At 41.1% G+C, this 19,078-nt stretch overlaps 2 protein-coding genes across 13 annotated transcripts in view; one reads left to right on the plus strand and one right to left on the minus strand.

The window, feature by feature from the left end:
- Window positions 1-1,282: 1,282 nt before the first annotated feature.
- Window positions 1,283-13,474, minus strand: LOC311525919 (tigger transposable element-derived protein 1-like). Of its 12 annotated transcripts, none has more exons than XR_014712889.1 (3): window positions 11,769-12,204; window positions 11,247-11,317; window positions 1,283-1,652 (listed from the first exon to the last, which is right to left on the minus strand). XR_014712889.1 is itself a non-coding variant. In XM_084638412.1 (3 exons), exon 3 carries the CDS (start codon window positions 10,076-10,078, stop codon window positions 8,393-8,395), a length of 1,686 nt encoding a protein of 561 aa, XP_084494538.1. In that variant the 5' UTR covers window positions 10,079-10,144; window positions 11,247-11,317; window positions 12,724-13,474; the 3' UTR covers window positions 7,237-8,392. The 12 variants fall into 12 exon arrangements, 5 of the variants coding, with proteins under 5 accessions (XP_084494534.1, XP_084494538.1, XP_084494537.1 ...); XR_014712890.1 differs by lacking the exons at window positions 1,283-1,652; window positions 11,769-12,204 and adding exons at window positions 6,502-6,661; window positions 12,724-13,474; XR_014712891.1 differs by lacking the exons at window positions 1,283-1,652; window positions 11,769-12,204 and adding exons at window positions 6,502-6,661; window positions 12,367-12,405.
- CUL4B (cullin 4B) overlaps window positions 12,484-19,078 on the plus strand; it is a 31,309-nt gene continuing 24,714 nt past the window's right edge. Inside the window, exons 1-3 of the mRNA XM_084638407.1 lie at window positions 12,484-12,621; window positions 13,490-13,996; window positions 17,111-17,226. Coding sequence (XP_084494533.1) covers window positions 12,609-12,621; window positions 13,490-13,996; window positions 17,111-17,226 — 636 coding nt within the window. The 5' untranslated portion in view covers window positions 12,484-12,608. The remainder of the gene's footprint in view (window positions 12,622-13,489; window positions 13,997-17,110; window positions 17,227-19,078) is intronic.

The following is a 19,078-nucleotide window of genomic DNA, read 5'->3' on the forward strand; positions in this document are numbered from 1 at the left end:
GAATTGTAACTCAGGCCTTGTCTACACTACAAAGTTTTGTCAGCAAAAGCGATGCCGCTTTAATTAAAAGCGCTGTTGTATGTCCACACTAGCTCCTTGTGTTGGCAGAGTGCATCCACAACTAGCAGCTCTTGCATCAAGGCTGAGAGTAGCTACCCTACCATGCAACTGGATGCAAAGGGTGCTTTGGGAAGGGTTTGAAATACCTTATGGGGCAGGTACAGCATCACATGATGCAGGTTTCTCAATCCCATTGTTCCAGAGATATCCTAGTAGATTGTCAGCTGCTTTTTCAACTTGGGGGGGGGGGGGAGAGAAAGGAGACAGAGAAATGACCGACCTATCCTGAGGAATGGGGACACCCCCACACATCAGCCTCGCCCTCCCCAGTTCTGCTTAGCACAGCAGTCTCTCCCAAAGCAGCCCACTCTGCCTATGGTTCTGTGATTCCCTCGAGTTCTCCCAGCCTAAGCAGCATCCCAAGCAGCTCTGTGAGCTCTCTGTGCTGAGGAATGTCAAAGCAGCACAGCTGTTGTCCCCCTCCCAGCCCTGCACTCCCCACAGCAAGCAGCTATGTTCCTCGGGGATGGCAGAACAGGAGCATTCCAGATTAATACTTTACTCTTTGTTCCAGAAGCAGAGCAGCACACTAATCTGTCATACTTCCCAGTTCCCAGAGCTTTGAAACGGGAGGGGCGCATGCTTGCAGGGCAACAGAGACCAAAACAGTGAGCAGAGCAGTTACAGCAGGCATCATGGGATAGTGGTAGATGCCAGTTACGTCAACAAAACAAACAGCAATGTCTACACTGATGCTTTGTCGCTTTAAGTTTGCCGCAAAAAGCTTTAAAATTATGCCTCTCATTGAGGTGGTGTTGTTTTGCCACCAAAAGTAGCTTTGTAGTGTGTACACTTCCTGTTTTGTCAGCAAAAGGCAGCTTTTGCAGACAAAACTTTGCAGTATAGACAAGGTCTCAGTTTTCTGACTCCACTGCCTGGGAACACCCTTCAAAATTAACTCAATAGGAACTAGTTTTCACTGAAAACAGATGAAATGACCTAACAGTTTCTCAGATAAACTGTTCTTGAGCAATGACATTCCCAAATACAATAACAAGTTTGAATTATTTTCAAAAAGTGAAAAACCTCTTCTCACTTCCATTCCTCTAAAACAGTCCGATTCACTTCAAATTGGGAAAATTTAAAACACAAATACTAATAAGACCACAGGTGAGAAATGTCATGCAGATTGGTTTTGAGAAAAATTTTATTGGAGAAGACCAACTCTGGTCTTATAAAAAGTAAATTACAACCATTAAGTTGGAGCTGCAACAAGGGCTGCAACATAATCACAGCTATAAGAGGAGACTTGGGAGGGTGGACTTGTAGTTGGTACCACCCAGGCATGAAGGAAATCTCAGTTCATTTCCTGGCTCTCCTGATTTAATAGGTGATCATAGCCAAATCACTTAGTCCCAGATCCTCAAAAGTTATTTAGGTTCTTAACTTCCATTAATCTGGGCCTTAATCTCTTTGGATGAAATCCTGGCTCCATTGGAGTCAATGTGAGTTTTGTCACCAACTTCAGGTCCACTGAGGATTTCTCAATTCATCCCTTCAAGCAGGGATAATACTTCCATACCTCATGGCTGCTGCAAAGGTAAATTCATTATTTTTTGTGAGGTGCTCAGATAGTATAGTGATGGGGGACATAGAAGTATTGTGTTGTCATCACAGAAAAAAAACAAAAAAGAGAATGAGATTCCAGAAAAGTGTCAGCAATTGTAAGATACGGATTGTTAAATAGAGCCGGCATGGAGTTACGCTGTTTTAAATTACCAGGGTAGAAGATGGAATCCTATGGAAATACAGTACACTCCCTGCATACTGCTGTAAAGGAAACACATATGTCATCTATTCTGGTGGGAAATATCTGAACAGGCTTCGCACAAACAATTAAAAGCTGGAAGTGGATATGAAGGGCAGAAGAATGAATACCACATGGGGAAAAGAGCTATGGGAGGGGTGAATTCATTAACACCAGCATAAATAAGAAAACTTGCAGCAATAATGGACATATGGTAACTAAGTGACTAAGTCCACATATGGACATATGTGGACTTAAGTAACTAAGTAATTAAGTAATGGACATATGGTAACTTAAGTAACTAAGTCCACAAGATTTTGAGAACTTTTGTACATATAATGGAACCAAACAAGACACCAAGAGATGAGTTATAATTACCATAGCCACTTGCATGAAATATGGGAATAGGAAACATCCTATTTAAAATTTGGATATTCCATGAGAAAATGAAAAAAAGACAGAACTAGTTTAAAATGTTTCATTAACCAAATCTGCAAATGAAGAGATTGTGTTTGCATGTGTGTAATGGGAATTCATTCAAGATTTGACAAAGGAGTGATCAGGAAGTGAAAATGTGCAAACAAAAATCAACAGCAATAGCAAGATTGAGAGAGAATGTTAAGAAAGTGACTCATTTTGATTCTGTAGGTTTATATACTTTAAATGCATTATGACAACAGATGTGGGACCAGTTATAACTGAAGGTTACTACTACAAGTCTCACCATGTAAACCAAAGGCCATATCCTTATGTCAAATACCAAACTACACTATTCTCCTTCTACAAACACTTATCAATGTGTATTTTGACAATGAATGCTATTTTGTGTGTGAATCTAGAGCATGTGTACCAGTGAGGTTTCCCTTTCTGTAAATTTACCACAATGGGTTAATTCATCTCCCAAACTGTAAAATCCTTCCTTATATTGTGAATCACTGATCCGGTTTATAAAAACAACAAAATACATACAGAATTTTAGCAGAGCAAATTCAAGGTCATGAAAGCCATAGCTGACAAAGTATTAGACCAGGGTGAGAAAAATTTTATTAAAGCTAATGTTACATTTATACAGATTGAGAAAAGTGTGTCTGTACATCCGGTTATAGTGCTTAGATTATCCACAAATACAAAGTTTGTTTAAAAACCTCATAAGAAACATATAATACATAATCTGCAATAACCCAAATTTAGATTAAATTTAATGACAGTTTAAATCAGGGATCGGCAACCTTTGGCATATGGCCCATCAGGGAAATCCGCTGACGGGCCAGGACAGTTTGTTTACCTGCAGCGTCCGCAGGTTTAGCCGTTTGCAGCTCCCACTGGCCATGGTTCGCCATTCCAGGCCAATGGGGGCTGCGGGAAGCGGCACAGGCCGAGGGACATGCTGGCTACCGCTTCCCGCAGCCCCCATTGGCCTGGAGCGGTGAACCGCAGTCAGTGGGAGCTGCAAACGGCCGAACCTGTGGACGCTGCAGGTAAACAAATCGTCCCAGCCCGTCAGCGGATTTCCCTGACGGGCCGTGTGCCAAAGATTGCCGATCCTTGGTTTAGATATTAGAATCCAAATACTCGGGTACATCACTCATGAAAAGTTATAGAGAGTTGGTTGTAGAAAGCAAATATAGGAATGAGTGTAGATTGTCTCTCAGTATTTGAGCATTTAGGATGGGTTTGTCCCTTTTGTAGATATAATCCATCAGAGAAGTACCTCTGTTACTAAAGCAAGATAGTATGGAGCCTCCTGGTGCAAACAATCTGCATTTATCCATCACATCTCCTTACCCGAAAAGCCTGTCAGTACGGTTTTTATTTGCATGACAAAGCCAAGAGAGGCCAAAGTGAAAAGTTTTGTTGTACTTTCTACTTGCCAATAAGTGCAATAATTAAAGGATTTAAATTTGCCACTAAACTGCATAGTCCATGCAATCACATTAAAATGGGAAAGACCTATTTGATCTAGTCCTTGTCCCTGCCAATATGGGATTATTCCCAAGGTACATTTATATTGTTTTCTTCAGTTTAAATAACTTAAGTGCTAGGGTTTCCACTTCTTCCATTAACAGTCTGTTCTGAAGCCTCTTATCACCTGGACATTTTTCCTAATATTCAGCCTAAATTTTCCCTTTCTTAATTTCATCCCAATCACTCCTAGTTGTCAGAGGACATCACCCTCAGTAATTCCTCTCCCTCCTTAGTGTTCATAATCTTCAAATATTGTAGAAAATGAATGGTTACATCCCACCTTCTCAGTTGTCACTTACCCTCCTTAGGCCATGTCTACACTACCACTTATAACGCTCAGGGGTGTGAAAACAGAGACATAGAGACATAATTTGACCAGCATAAGCGGTAGTGCACACAACGCAATGTCAGCGGGAGAAGCTCTAAGGTCTCTAGTGTAGACATAGCCTAAGTTGTATTTCACGGTGTTAGGGCCTGATTCTGGGAGGCTTAAACCTTTAATTTTCCCTCATAAATCAGTCCTTCTAGCTCCTGGTTACTTTTATTGATTCCCCTCTGAACTCCTTCCATTTTGTCTATATTTTTGAAGTGCTAAAGTATTGTTCTCAATGTGGCTGCACAAGTCTAACTGATTGGAATTTAGTAAACGATTATATAGATGATGCACAAGAAGGAATAGAATCCAACCCATTCCCTACAAGCTGTATGGCTAACAGGAATAAAAGCAACAATGTTATTTTTGTCCCTGAAGTCAACAGGATATAACCTGCAACTCACACAGTGAGCATCTGACTCAATAGAGGTTCTATTTTTACCTAGTCATTTTTCAGAGTAATACTGTGCCTTAAAATAGCATATAGTGATTATTTTTCAAATAAGACGCTCTCTGCAGCTCCAGTATTTGTTATACAACCCCCCCCCACACACACACACACACACACCACTTGAAAAGATTAAGGCTGTTTACTTTAGAGAGGAGACAAATTAGAGGGGACGGGCAAAGGCATACTAAATAATAATCTAGAGATGATAGGGTGAATCAAAGAGCTTAATTTTTCTCATAATAAAAGAACAGAGACATTCCGTGAACTCCAGAGTCAGCACTTAACACTGATAAAAAAAATTAGACATACAATTATCCTGTGCAACTCATTGCCACAATATATCATTGAAGCCAAAAGGATAGATATTTATATAGATATAATGAGAACACCCAGAGGTAAAATAGTACAGATTCTAAAAAACCCTAAAGTTTGGAAAAGATATAAATCATCATGCTTCAGGGCATAAGCCAACCGCTACATGAGAGGTATTAGGAAGAAACTTTCTCTGTGAGAAGGTTATTCCATAATTCTTCTAAAATATTTCATACACCTTCCTCTGAAGCATTTGGTAATAGCCACTATCAAAAACTGGATACTGGATTAAAAGGACCATGGGTCTGATCAAGTATAGCAATTCTTATGTTCCTCTGATGCTAGGGGTGAGATTTTGCTGTAAACTACACTAGACAAACTGAGACCTGAAGCTCTCATACAGGAAGTCTTCTATTTTACATTTTTAAATAATTTCTTAAAATTAGCAGGTAGTTTAAATATATTTTAAATTGATCACAAACCTATTGCACTGTAATAGGTCCACATTGATTATTTTTCCTTGTAACCTTTTAACATCTGACTACAGATTAATCACTTTGATACATGGATTGAAATGTTTTCTTTAGTACCACTATCAAAATGTTATTAACTATTGCTAGGGCCCTACCAAATTCCCAGCCATGAAAAATGCGTCACAGACCTTGAAATCTGGTCTCCTCCTGTCAAATCTGGTTTGTTTGTTTTTTTTGGTGGGCTTTTATGCTATACTATGCAGATTTCACAGGGGAGACCAGTGTTTCTCAAATTGGGGGTCCTGACCCAAAAGGGATTTATTGGAGAGGTCACAAGGTTATTTTAGGGGGGGTCATGGTATTACCACTCTTACTTCTGCACTGCCTTCAGATCTGGATGGCCAGAGAGCAGCGGCTGTGGTCCAGGTGCCCTGCTCTGAAGCCGGCGCCCCACCAGCAGCAGCAGAGAAGTGAGGGTGGCAATACCATACCATGACATCCTTACTTCTGCATTGCTGCTGGGGGTGGTGGCTCTGCCTTCAGAGCTGGGCTCCCAGCCAGCAGCCGCCGCTCTCCAGCTCTGAAGGCAGCTGCCACCAGCAGCAGAACAGAAGTAAGGATAGCAGTACACAACCCCCCCCCCCCCAAATTCCTTTTTGGGTCAGGGCCCCTACAATTACAACACTGTGAAATTTCAGATTTAAATAGCCCAAATCATTAAATTTACAGTTTTAAAAATCCTATGACCACAAAATTGACCAAAATGAACCATGAATTTGGTAGGGCCCTAGCTATTGCACAACAGAGCTTTTATTATGCTTTCAGAAGCATTGCTTGTTTGTTACTTGTAGCCTTAACACTGCTTTCCTGGGTGTTATTCCACTCTTTCAAAAAAATAGTCCTTCAAAAAGAAACCGGAAGTAATTATTAACATTATTCAACACAGAATATTTTTAAACAAACAAAATCTTAAAATTAACCGGAACAAAATCTATCCTTCCCCACCCTCTAAATCCCAAACAAGGCCCCATCTTTTGCAGGGTGGAAAAAGGTCCGACTCTTGAAGACTGAACCTTGGTGCTGGTCAGGGAGACTGTCACCGGAGGAGATCCTGGTGCCACAGGTGAGGACAGGGAAAGAGACATCCCCGAAGATGGAGGGGGAACGGAACAACAGTGGCTTCGCATGAAGATCCCAGCTGCCGGAAAGGGGAATGGGTTCTGGTGAAGACAGTTATGTTTTATATCGCTGATTAGGACCAAATTATATTTTGTCTGCTGATGGTTGTGATAATGGATGTACAATCACCACCATGGTGATTAGCACAGTAAAAGCCATAGATTAGATAGTTAAAATAGATTAGAGAAAGTATCCATCAATCTTTTTCTAGTCTGACTAGACATAAGTGCTTTGGTTCTTTATATAGCTAACAGAAAAGGAAAAAGGACATACAGGCTCCAATCCTGCTCTTGTTGAAGCCAATGGCAGTTTTGCCATATACTTCAGTGAGAACAGGATTGAACCCAGAGTGTATGGAAACCGTGAGGTTCTTTTCCCAGGCAAAGTGAACTGGCCAACCTTGATACTGTACATTTAACTAGGGCCTAATGCTTAATGAAATTATAGCTGTGGTACACAGGGTAAAATGGTACCTGCATAAATAGCAACATTTATTCAAGCAGTAAAATAAATATACACAAGGAAAATGATTAATATACAAAATACAAAGAGATGAAAGAACTCCAACATTATATAAATACTCAAGTGTATAAGTAATTTTAAAAGCAATTATCTTTCATTTCATTTAAAAAAATAATCAGGTGCCTCATTTTATCTTTAGCACAAATAGTCTTGTTATTCCTTCACTGGACTATGAACAAGAGGGAAAATTTGTCACAATGACAAACTATTCCAAGAGGATTTTCTTGAGCTCTTTGGAAGACATATTAATTTTCTGTAATACAGCTACACCTTAGTAATCATAGGCTGGCTAGACACGGTAACCCTTTTTAGAGGACTACAGTTAAGAAACTACTATATTCACACAATATACAGATAGTATTAAGAATATAAGGCCAAACGCTGCCTTCAGTAACACTGGAGTAAACCTGGAGTAATTTCAACGTAGCCAAATAAGTCAGTGGTTTTACACCAGTATAACTGAGGGCATAATTTGGCCCCAGGGTTCATATAGAGGTTTTTTTCAATGGGAAGCTAGCATCTCCCTTCTTGAACTCTTTCGGTCTCACTGGGTCCCATGGCAGGACATCACTATCTATTTTCCAATTCCCCCAGGTTCTCTTCCACACACAACTGTCTTTGGAGGCATATCTGCAAACAAAGACTTCAAGGCTACTTGAATTTTTGCATGATCTGATTTTGTTTGCATAGAGCCTCTTTGAATAAACCTCAAAGCATTTAAACCGAAGTTTTGTAATACAACTGTCCATCATTCTTAATCTCACCAAGACTTACACAGAAGCCTGTTTCTTAGGTTGCATAATACCTTTATTAGTAGCAACATTTCTATGCAGAGGATCTCATGCAAGCTGCTTTGCATGCTCAATTTCCAGTGAAATCACCTTTCAGCATCAGGTTCTAAATATACAGCATTTAAAATCCTTGAATAATTTAAGGAGAAGTGAGCAAGTGGACAGTGAAAAACAAACTGATAAAGACTAGCTAAACTAACTAGGCTAAAAAATTAAGTGATAATAAAAGCAACACTGTTATATTTTATCTTTCTTATTACACTACAGACGCTCCTCAACCTAAGCAATCATTCCGTTTCGGAAAGCCTTGCATAACCCCAATTTTACATAAGACGGAAACATATATTGTGCCAGCATAAAAAAACCAAACAATTACAACAAAAAATATTGCATGTACCTTAATCCTATTGTTATCCTGGCACACTGAAGGCTGCATTTTGGTGGTGGATGACAATGGGCTTAATTTGTAAATGAGGAAAAAGGCATTATATCATCAGAGTCGTCAGAGGGGGTTTTGGAGGTGGAAGGCTGTGGAGATGTGGACGTTGCAGATCTCTCAACCTTCCTTACAAATTTATAGAGAGATGACTGGATAGTGGCCTTTTTCTTCTCTTCATACATCTGTCTATAACAGGCCAGCGTTTCATCAATGCCTCTGTTAACTTTCAAGAATCGTGAGGAATTGGGGTCCATCTTCTCAAATCTTGCCATTGCAGAGTCAATCTCACGAAATGCAAGTGCCATCTCCTTGGTATTGAAGTGTCGTGGTTCTTCTACTTCTTCAACTTCATCCTCAGCTTCAGTCTGCTCTTTTACTTTTGCTGCTTCTAATTCCATGAGATCCTCATTTGATAATTCAGCTCCATGGGATTCGATAAGCTCATCCACATCACCAACATCAACCTCCAGCTCAAGCTGCTCGGCAAGCTTCACAATTTCATCTGCCACCTCCTCATATGTTTCGTCTTTTTCAAAACCTTTAAAGCTGCGTACGAACTGTGGGCACGCTTTCTTCCATACGGCATTCAAACAAACTTGGGTAACCTCTGCCCAGGCCTTAGCAATGTTTATGATGGCTTGGTAAATGTTATACGATTTCCAAAAATCGCGTAAAGTCTTGCCAGTCTCTCTGCCAGTTGCTTCTACTGCCTGTGCAAATGTTCTTCGTAGATAATAGGCTTTAAAATTAGCAATGACCCCCTTATCCATGGGCTGTAGGAGTGACGTCGTGTTAGGAGGCAGAAACACGACTTTTACATTAGGGTGAAAGTCGTCTAAATTTGCGGGATGTCCAGGAGCATTATCAACGATAAGCATAATCTTGAATGGGATGTTGTTTTCTCTGCAGAATTTTTGCACTTCAGGGATAAACAAATTTATAAACCAATCTTTGAAAAGTGCCATTGTGATCCAAGCCTTTTGATTTGAACGGAAATGAACTGGAAGGGTAGCCTTGCTAATGCCTTTAAATGCACAGGGATTTTCTGAATGATAAACAAGCAACGGTTTCAATTTGCAATCTCCAGCTGCATTACCCCCAAGCAAAAGTGTTAGCCTATCCTTCGAAGCCTTAAACCCTGGCATCATCTTTTCCTCTTTTGAAATGTTTGCTCTGTCTGGCATTTTTTTCCAAAACAATCCAGTTTCGTCGACGTTAAAGATTTGCTGGGCTGTATAACCATATTCTTCTATAAGTTTTCGTAACACTTCGGGATACTTTTCAGCTGCTTTTGTATCCGCACTAGCAATCTCACTACTCACTTTTACATTGTGAAAATTTGCACGTTGTTTAAATCTATTAAACCACCCATGACTAGCCACAAACTTTGCGTTAGGATCACTGTATTTTCCCTTTACGTCTTCAAAAATACTTTTAGCCTTTGCTTGAATAATCATTAGACTAAGCGGCACACGTTTTTGAATCTGATCTTCCATCCACATTGTTAATAACTTTTCCATTTCATAGATAGCACCAGAACGTTGCTTCGTTATGACTGTTGATTTTAAAAGAGCAGACCCTTTCATATGCTCTTTTATGCGTGCACTATCATTCAAAATACTTTTCACTGTTGAGGTAGCCAAATCGAGTTCACGAGCAATTGATGACAGGCTTTGTCCGCCTTCATACTTTTTCACTATTTTCATTTTCTGCTCTAAATCAATCTTCTTTCGCTTACGAACTGGTCTTGCACTCTTGCTATCACTTGGTTGCTTTCCAGGCATGATTTGAATGAAATAATAGGGTGAATCAACAGAAATACAGTATCACTGAAATAACACAAGACTGAGAGGCTGTGAGAGCACAAAGCCTTCCCTTGTGGGAGATGCTACTGCTGTATTCCTCTGCACACCGCACTACAGACGCTCCCCAACTTACACAATTGTTCCGTTCTGGAACGCCTTGCGTAACTTGAATTTTGCATGAGTCAGAAACGTATACCCATTACGCAAAAAAAAAAAAAAAAAAAAAAACACCTATTTCTAGCTTAAGGAACTTTTTCCATAAGTGCAGATTTGCGTAAATTGGGTCTTGCGTAACCCAGGGAGCGTCTGTACAGTACTTTGCATTTCCATACACTATGCAATATTTTCGCAACTCAAAAATTTTATTTATGCCTTATGGAACTTTTTGCATAAGGTCGAATTTGCGCAAGTCGGGTCTTGCATAACCCGGGGAGCATCTGTATTAGTAACCATGAAATTACACACTTATTCTATTATGCATCCACTCAAAAGCAAGTTCAAAACATCTTGAATCTAGAGAAAACACTCCTGAGTTATTTTTCCATCCATCATTGCAATTAGGTTTTAGGACTCAGGAGTTCTTTTTCTACTATTCAGACCAAACAAAGTTTTTCCAGCAAAACTCAGTAAAATTACTTCTGTCTCTGTGAACCATACTTTCTGTCAAGACAAGTTAGCATAAACTTTTTCTATCATAACATAGCTGCCAACAGTCTCTCTTTGAGGACCTCTTCTGCCCAAAAAAAGCAGGCGTGAGCTCCTGTGAGTTGTCTTTTGACACTGTCTGCAGCAACAGGGTCTGACAGCTTGTTTTGTTACTTTCACAAATATACCTCAGTCCTCAGTGACTCACAACAGTACACTCGGTGGATTATTTTTTCTTCTGATGAAAACACACCAGTACCACAAAAGGCTGTTAAGAAAGCGATCTAATTATCTCCATCCTGATGCCAATGGTTCTGACTCTTAAACTATAAAAAAGCCAAAAACTTATTTTGATTAAAGTTTGCTAAATTTTGATCTAATGCAAATTTTCACAAGAGTTATAATTTTCTCAAAAATAACCCACCTGATGTTTGCAGAATTAGCTGTGGGGGGAAAATCCTCCTTTTCCACTCTAAGCCAACCATTGACTAAAGTCTGAAATTGGAGAACAAGATCAAAGATACCATCATTTAAATAAGTCTAGCCCAACTTTCTAATTCAGTTCTTGTTTGCATATTACTCTTTGCCATTGTGTGAGTGAGTGGTACTTAGTGGTTAAAGAACCAGGATTTCTGAAATCTGGAATCTTTCTAGCACTACCACAGCTTTGGGCAAGTCGCTGCACTTCAGCTGTTTCAGTCCCCCCGTTTGTCAAACACGTACCTGCTTCTCCAAGGGCTGGTGACGCCTAGTTAATATTGGGAGAGCATCCTCACATGGAAGGCACTAGAAAAGTGCAAGAGTTCCAGAATACTTCCCTAGCTGTAAAGTAGGGAGCTTACAGTATGCCGGCATAGGCATAAGGCCAGGGTGACAATGCAGCTACGTTATCCTGACTGTGAGTTTTTGCAGTACACGCACTGCATGGGGGAGCAGCCAAGCATACCTGGGTGTCTGCCCCACAACCGTTCAGGGCCCGGGCCAGTCATTTCTGCGAAACCACAAGAGGGGCAGGCAGGAAGACAACACAATCTGCAGCCCGAGGGACACAAAGCAGCTGAAGGTGTGTGCAGGGGCCAGGTTCTGGGCCTGCACTGGGCAGGACAGAGGCCAGACTAGATGGTCCCTTCTAGCCTTAACGTCGGCGGTCTCAGCGCGCAGGAGGACACGCCCTACGCAGCCAGACACGTCCGCTGGAACGGCCTAGAGCCAGGGCACAGACGTCCGGCGGCCGAGAGGGGATTCCACCCAGCTGCCCCCGGATCACCGAGGGAGGCAGGGCCGTGAGACTACAGGCACCCCCCCCCGCGCGCACACAGCCCAGAGGAGGCAGGCCCGGCCGCAGGGCGGGGAGCGGCCCCCTCCCCCCAGGCCGGCTCTGTCCGCGCCCGCAGGGCGGGCAGCGGCTAAGGGGGAGGGAGCAGTCCCAGGGAGCAGCACCAGGGGGCCTGAGCGAGCGAGGGAGGGAGGAAGGGAGAAGCCGGGCCCCAGCCGCGAGCTGGACAAGCGGGAGTGGCCCAGGCACCACGCGGGCCTGTACGTACTTCTCTCGACAGGGCAGAGGTACGGGAGCCGACAAGGATCAAACCCACCCTATCCCAGGGCTGAGGTGGGCGGGCGTTACCCAGGCACGGGACCCTACAGGGAACCAGCCCAACCCCTCCCCCTGCTCCCGCCACGCGGAGTCGTGCTGTAGCCACGCCTCCTGGCGTTACGACGTATCCCACGCTCCGGAGCGCGAGGGGATAACGAACCGTCCCGTCACCCGGCGCGAGCAGCCGGCACCATGATCACTTCCGGTAGGTCAGAGGGTAGCGGAAGGGGTAGTAGAAGGTGGCAGGTTAAGACAGACGGCGAGTGGGGAGAAGTCCCTGCAGGGAGGCTGTTCCCCCGCCCCATACTTCGGTCTGGCGGTGGCGAGAGACCCTCTCCTCCGACCTCCACCGCTCTGGGGCCTTCGGCAGAGTTTCCGGGCGGGTGCCTCCCAGAATGCCTGGCGGCCGGATGTGCCGCCATCTTTAGGCTCCCTCTCTCCCTTGTATTGACAATAACAAGCCCCGATCCGTCCCGTCCCCCCCTCCCGGGAGAGAGAGAAGGAGGCAGAGAGGGGGGAGGAGGGAGAGCGGGGGGAGCTAAAGCGAGAGGAGAGGAAAAGGAGAGGGGGCTGAGGAGAAGAAGAGGAAGGAAGGAAACGGGAAAGGGAGGAGGTGGAGAAAGGAGTCTATAGACAAGAGGGAGCGAGAGAGACTCACCCATCCACCCTTTTATTTCCTCTTGAAGGAAGCGGGTAGGAGCAAAACAAGGAGAGAGACCCCAGTGGGAGCAGAAAAGGTAGAATACAGGTGTAGCGAGGAGGACTGGGAGAGGCCAGTGGGTGGAGAGAAGAAGGAAGAGAGACGCTGCTGAGAGGCGTAGAAGCAAGAGAGGCATGAGAAACCACTGAGAAGAAACAAAGGAGCAGTGAAAAGACGAAATAAGTGATTCTACCGAGAGAAGAAAGTGAAGGGGGGGGGACTGAAGGACTCTGCTAGCAAAAAGGAGGAGTTGAGAGACTCCTCTGAGAGAAGACAAACCAGAGACTGACTCTAACTCTCTCTTTGTCTGTCACACCAAAAGAATTTGATGCCCCTCAGTCTGTTCACCTCTGTGTGTTCATGTTTCCCACAGGTTTCTCTTCCCCCAACCCCCCAGCAGCAGCTCAGGAGGTCAGACCTGCCACTGATGGTAATAGCAGCAGCAGCTCCTCCTCCTGCAAGAAGAGAAAGTTAAACAACAGCAGCAACAACTCTGAAAGAGAAGAGTTTGATTCCATTTCCTCCTGCTCCTCTTCTCCTTCCAAAAACAACTCATCATCATCTTCCTCCATCATCACCACCTCCTCAGGGGGCCCCTCATCCAACCATCATCTGCAGAAGAAGCTGCGCTTTGAGGACTCCTTGGATTTTATTGGACTCGATGTGAAGATGGCTGAAGAGTCTTCCTCATCCTCTTCTCCTGCTCCCTCTTTTCAGCAGCAGCACCAGCAACAGCTCAAAAATAAAAGCCTTTTAATTTCATCAGTGGCTGTGGGGCACCATGCAAATGGCTTGACCAAAGCTGCCTCCTCCACGGTCTCCAGTTTCGCCAACAGTAAACCTGGCTCTGCCAAGAAGTTAGTGATCAAGAACTTTAAAGGTAATAACAAGCCATAATTTGTCCTCACCTTTGATGAGTTGACACTCAACTCATGTGCTATTTCAACATGACAAGCTATCCAGTTAGCTTGTAAATAGGTTTTATTGGAAATACTCTTCTGTGATGAACGCCTGAATCTGTATGTAAAAGGGAAACATAATATGGTGTAGACTTGCCAAATCTAATACGCACTTGGAGGCAAACTCCATCATTTGGGATTACTTTTAAGGTACTTTTCATTGCCTCTTTTGAGAGGAAGGATTTGAGACCTCATACTCCTGATTTTTGCTTTTAAATCACCCTTATTCAGAATGATACCATTTGATATCCCTAATGTAGTAATTCCAACTCCAGAAACAACAAATAGTTTAGTCCAGTGTGTTTGACAGGTCTCTGCAGAAAATATCTTATTAAAAATAGCTAATTGTCCATCTCATTTTGTCCATCACAGTATGGTCTCTGCCTATTTTATTTCATTTTTAAATAACTTACATTTTTAGGTGATTACTAAGCTTTTATGATTTGAGATGCTCTTCCCTTCCCCAGGTCTCTTAATGCATTGGCATACTTTTTTTTTTTTTTTTTTTGGCCTTTTCCTCTCCTTGTTGCCCCACTTCTCTATCCACCCTCTCACCAGAAGGATGTGTGCTGCTCTTGTTGCTTGAGTTTTGGAGTGCCACGTGAGGCCAGGCAGCGTTGTGGCAGAGCTGAGTGCTGCAGAAGCAAAGAAGCAAAGCTTGGGCTGATGTGATGCTGCCTGAGAGCTATTTCAGCTGTATTATGGGCCACTATAGGAGCAGGCAGGGAATGTGCATAGCTTTCAAGGAGCTGCTTGTTGCTTTACCTGAAAACCATGGGCAAAATCCAAGCTTCATACAGCTTTCCTTGTTTCTTTCCTCTACACCACCTCATGTTAGTCTGACAACTTATTTCGCTACTCCTGTTCTCCTCCATCACATTGAACAAACGGTGGTTTATACAACATTTGCATCCCAAAAGATACTAAGGTGCTTCATATGCTTTAAAGATATACAAGAGGAGAGGGGCTTTTTATCTTATTCAGGACAGTAAGTTTTTAGTGAATCTATATCTAGTGTTAATTTATGGTGCTCAAATTAGATTATAACTTTGCTCTGTGGTATTCATGATAGCATTTATGAAAAGTTCTTCCATCCTACTGCGGAATGCACTAACCTCATTTAGTTTGACTCAGTTCTGGAATTTTAGGATGGTGATGCATGATAGCGAGAACTGAAGTCTAGTCTTCGTTTATGGCTTCTCTTACAGGTTATAGGTGAACAGAATATGGGCAGTAGCGTTTCACAACTTTTTTATTGTTTGTTTAATGTTGTAGCTTACACATTCTTGTGAGACTTGTTGCATATTATAAACTGTTGTTTTGTCTGACACTTCAAAAATGTACCAGCTCTGTGACTGCTATTTATTGAGTCAGTATTAAATGACAGATTGAAAATATTTTTTAATTCTGCCCTTATCTGTGTTATTAAGAACACCTTATTAAAATTAGAATACGTTTTTAAAACAGGAATTTTTCACTGTTTTATTTATGTATAAATTCACTCAGCTTTGACAGTGAAAGTGGGCTAATCGCATTTCTACTTAGTGCATAAGAACCTGAATGGGAAACTAACATAATGCTGGAATATTGCCGACACTGTGTGGAAATAGGTATTTTGTTTTAAATATACGTCTCTATTATGACTTCCTTTCCCCCCCCCCCCCAAAAAAAATCACAAATTTCTGTTGTCTTAATTTTGTTTAAAAACTGGGTTTGCAAAACCTAAACTGTGGGCCAAACATGACCTGAAAGCATACATGTCTTTCTCCTTAAACTCCCTACCCTCCCTTCGCCATATCCCAATATTCCTCCTGGAACAATGATCACTTGACTTAAGTATTTTGTTTTTAGAATTCTAAGTTTGCTCTGTCCTGAAACCCCTTATACTTTCTGATGCCTTGAGATGTGGCTATGATCCTGGCTAAAAGAGAGTGAGAACCAATCATTTAGGCATCTCATCCATTTTTGTTAATTGTTCAGAAGGGTTCCTGTTGAACACTGTAAGAGACTCCATCTCGTAGGTGTTAAGGTCTCTACTTCTGCACTTCCAGCCCTTGCCAGAAGCTAGTGTTACTCACAGGATCCTGTTACTGAGCTAATTAATATTAAAAAAAAAAGTCATTAAAAAATCCCCAAATATTTCCATAAACTTGCTTTAGGCAATCATTTTGTGATTAGATTTATGATTTAAAAATTAAACTTACCACAGCACTGAGGATTTGACTTAGGAAATTTTTGTTAACCTCTTTTACATACTTTTTTATTGAAGGTAATGTACAGTGGGGAGGAGCTATGGAAAGAAGGCTGTACTAAATGATAGTGGAGTTGAATCTTTCCAAGTCTGACATACTTGAACATAAAGAACAGGGCTTGAAAAACATAACAAACACCTACTGCCCAGAACCTGCAGACCTAAGAAAACACGACTGCATTGGTTCAGATTGGAAGATTTTCTTTGCAAACAAAGGTCTATAATCTATAATGTTTATAATGTTTCCTGTGTAAATATAGCTTAAAACCTGCATAAATTGATGGGATGGGTCTCCTTCACCAGTTTTCCACTTGGTACAGTTATCTGTCTTGGAACATCTGTCACACATCTCTAAAAAGGGCTGGCTTCATTTTACCAACACATGATGATCAATCTGTATGTCACTTTCTAATTATTTTGTCCTGTGCTGCCAGCTTAATAAAAAATCAGTATTAATGAAAGTATAGACTGACGATATTTTTTTCACTTGAACTGTTAAGACATTAGGTATTGCAGAGTTTATAGACCGGTGTATCGTATCTGCTACAAGTGCTGTGATGTGCAGGCACAACAGGGTGACTTGAACACTGTGAGTCAAGTTGAAACTTAGAATTTCATTGCTATCTAACAGTGAAAGCAGAATCTGATGTATGCCTAAATAGACTTTCTTTATGTTTTAGTGGAAGCTAGAGTGTTTTTTCAAATTTGTCATCTTCACATTTATAAAACAACTAGAATTTTCTGCTCTCCTTAAACAGGATCTCAACCTTTGTTTATATCCTAGATAAACCTAAATTGCCTGAAAACTACACAGATGAAACCTGGCAAAAATTGAAAGAAGCTGTGGAAGCTATCCAAAACAGTACTTCAATTAAGTACAATTTAGAAGAGCTCTATCAGGTAAGTGGTCCCAATCTATATTTAAAGCCATTCAGTCTAAATAAAATCTGGATATGCTCTGTTCATTTTTCATTTCTCAAAATTATTTTTGTGATTTTAAAAAGAAAGGAAATATGACACTTTGTAGCTACTTTCCTACTGAACAAACTATTTACTTAGAACAGTTTCTCAAAGTGACTTTAAAAATCCAGAATAAAGGATTTGCAAGAGCTAAAGTTGAACTGAGAACCTTTTTACCTGCCAAGAGCATAATCTAAGGTGTGGTTTCCCTTGCAACAGTTGACACGAATTAAATAAGGCAAGGAGCTGTATTCCCTTTACTACTGCTTTTGAGTTTGTGCTGTGTAGCTGCTCAAGGAGAAACATGAAATCCTAAAACGTTTGGTGTTTAGGTAAGAAAAGGACAACTTGGATTAAAATGTAATCTATTTGTGTCTGTCTAAACACAATCTCTGTTCATAATTTGGGATCATAAACAACCATTTTTTAAAAAAAATCATTTAACTTCTAAAGTAGGTGTAAAATGTGTCACCATATTTCCTCATGAAAATCATATTCGTTTAGTTGTCATTGCTTGCCATTAGAAATTATGTATATTTGACAGTGAAAACATTTAAACACCCCCCCCATCATTAGTAATGATTATTTTGCCCTGATTATTATTATTTTTAAAGAATGCTGTCAGGTCTAAATTGAGTATTAGACCTTTTTTATAAGCTCTTCAGTCTTTATATAATTACATTTCTGTTTCTGCATTCTTTATGTACAGTTACTTAACTAAATTTGTTTAGTCAAAATAACTGGGACTTCCTAAACTTGGGGGGGGGGGTTGTACCACCTAGTGCAGCACGCAGTTATAAAGAAGTACTTCTATTTTGTTCTATTTTTAAGCTTTTATCGTTTGATAGGTTTTCATGGTTTTTTTTCTCGAAAAGGTGAATTTTGAATGTGGTTTTGGCTCCAGCAAATATACGATGGCATTCTGTTTTTAAGTCTTATTGAAGTTTGGGATGGGTTGAATTGCCTGAATATGGGCTGAATATTTTTTTTCTTTTTTGCCGTCCTCGTGTCCCCCCCACTCAGCGCATGTTACATGCGCTTTAGATTCTTGTTTTGAACTTTTAAATCAAAACCAGCAAGGTTGAGAAACTTCATGTTTGGCGTGTGCATGGTTCCACAATAAAGAGCGCCTTCTTTGCAGCATTTGGAGGAATTAATGGCAAATTAGATACCCTGAAATCAACAACTGCATGTGTATTTAAGCTCCAGACAAATAGGCTTATACTGTATTGAATAATGCAGAACTGCAAATAAATGTGTTTTTAAAAAATACAGTGAATCATGGGCTTATCTACCACTCAAAGGACAAACAAATCAATTAACTAGTAGAGATGGCCTTTATCTACAAAGTCATACTGAAAACCTTGCCACTACTTCAAAGTAGTAGTTTAAAATGAATTTGCCCTCTTAGAGGTTGATATCAAACCAGGTTTCACTGTGCTACTTATGCTCAAGGAGAGTGAGTTACAACTACTTTGAGAATCATGACTTTGAATATCCTGACATATGTGTTGAAAATTTCAGCCACAACGTTACAATTATTTAAATATATTTAAGTGAATAGGAACATTTCATACTTGACTGCCCTCTAAGTTGAATCTAAAAATAAATGTCTTAATTTAAAAATAGTAATAGCAATTGCTAGTATTTTAAATGCTAAATAAACTAGTGCTGCTTGTGAACAGCTGCTTGGTAAATGGATCTGATTCCAAATATGCTTTGGCAGACATCATTATCTAAGCAGAGAGAGGAATGGCCCAAAAAAAGCCTGTTGAAGTTCCTTCCCACACTC

Source organism: Lepidochelys olivacea, assembly GCF_965140295.1.
Source record: "Lepidochelys olivacea isolate rLepOli2 genome assembly, chromosome: 9".
Classification (NCBI taxonomy): Eukaryota; Metazoa; Chordata; order Testudines; family Cheloniidae; genus Lepidochelys; species Lepidochelys olivacea.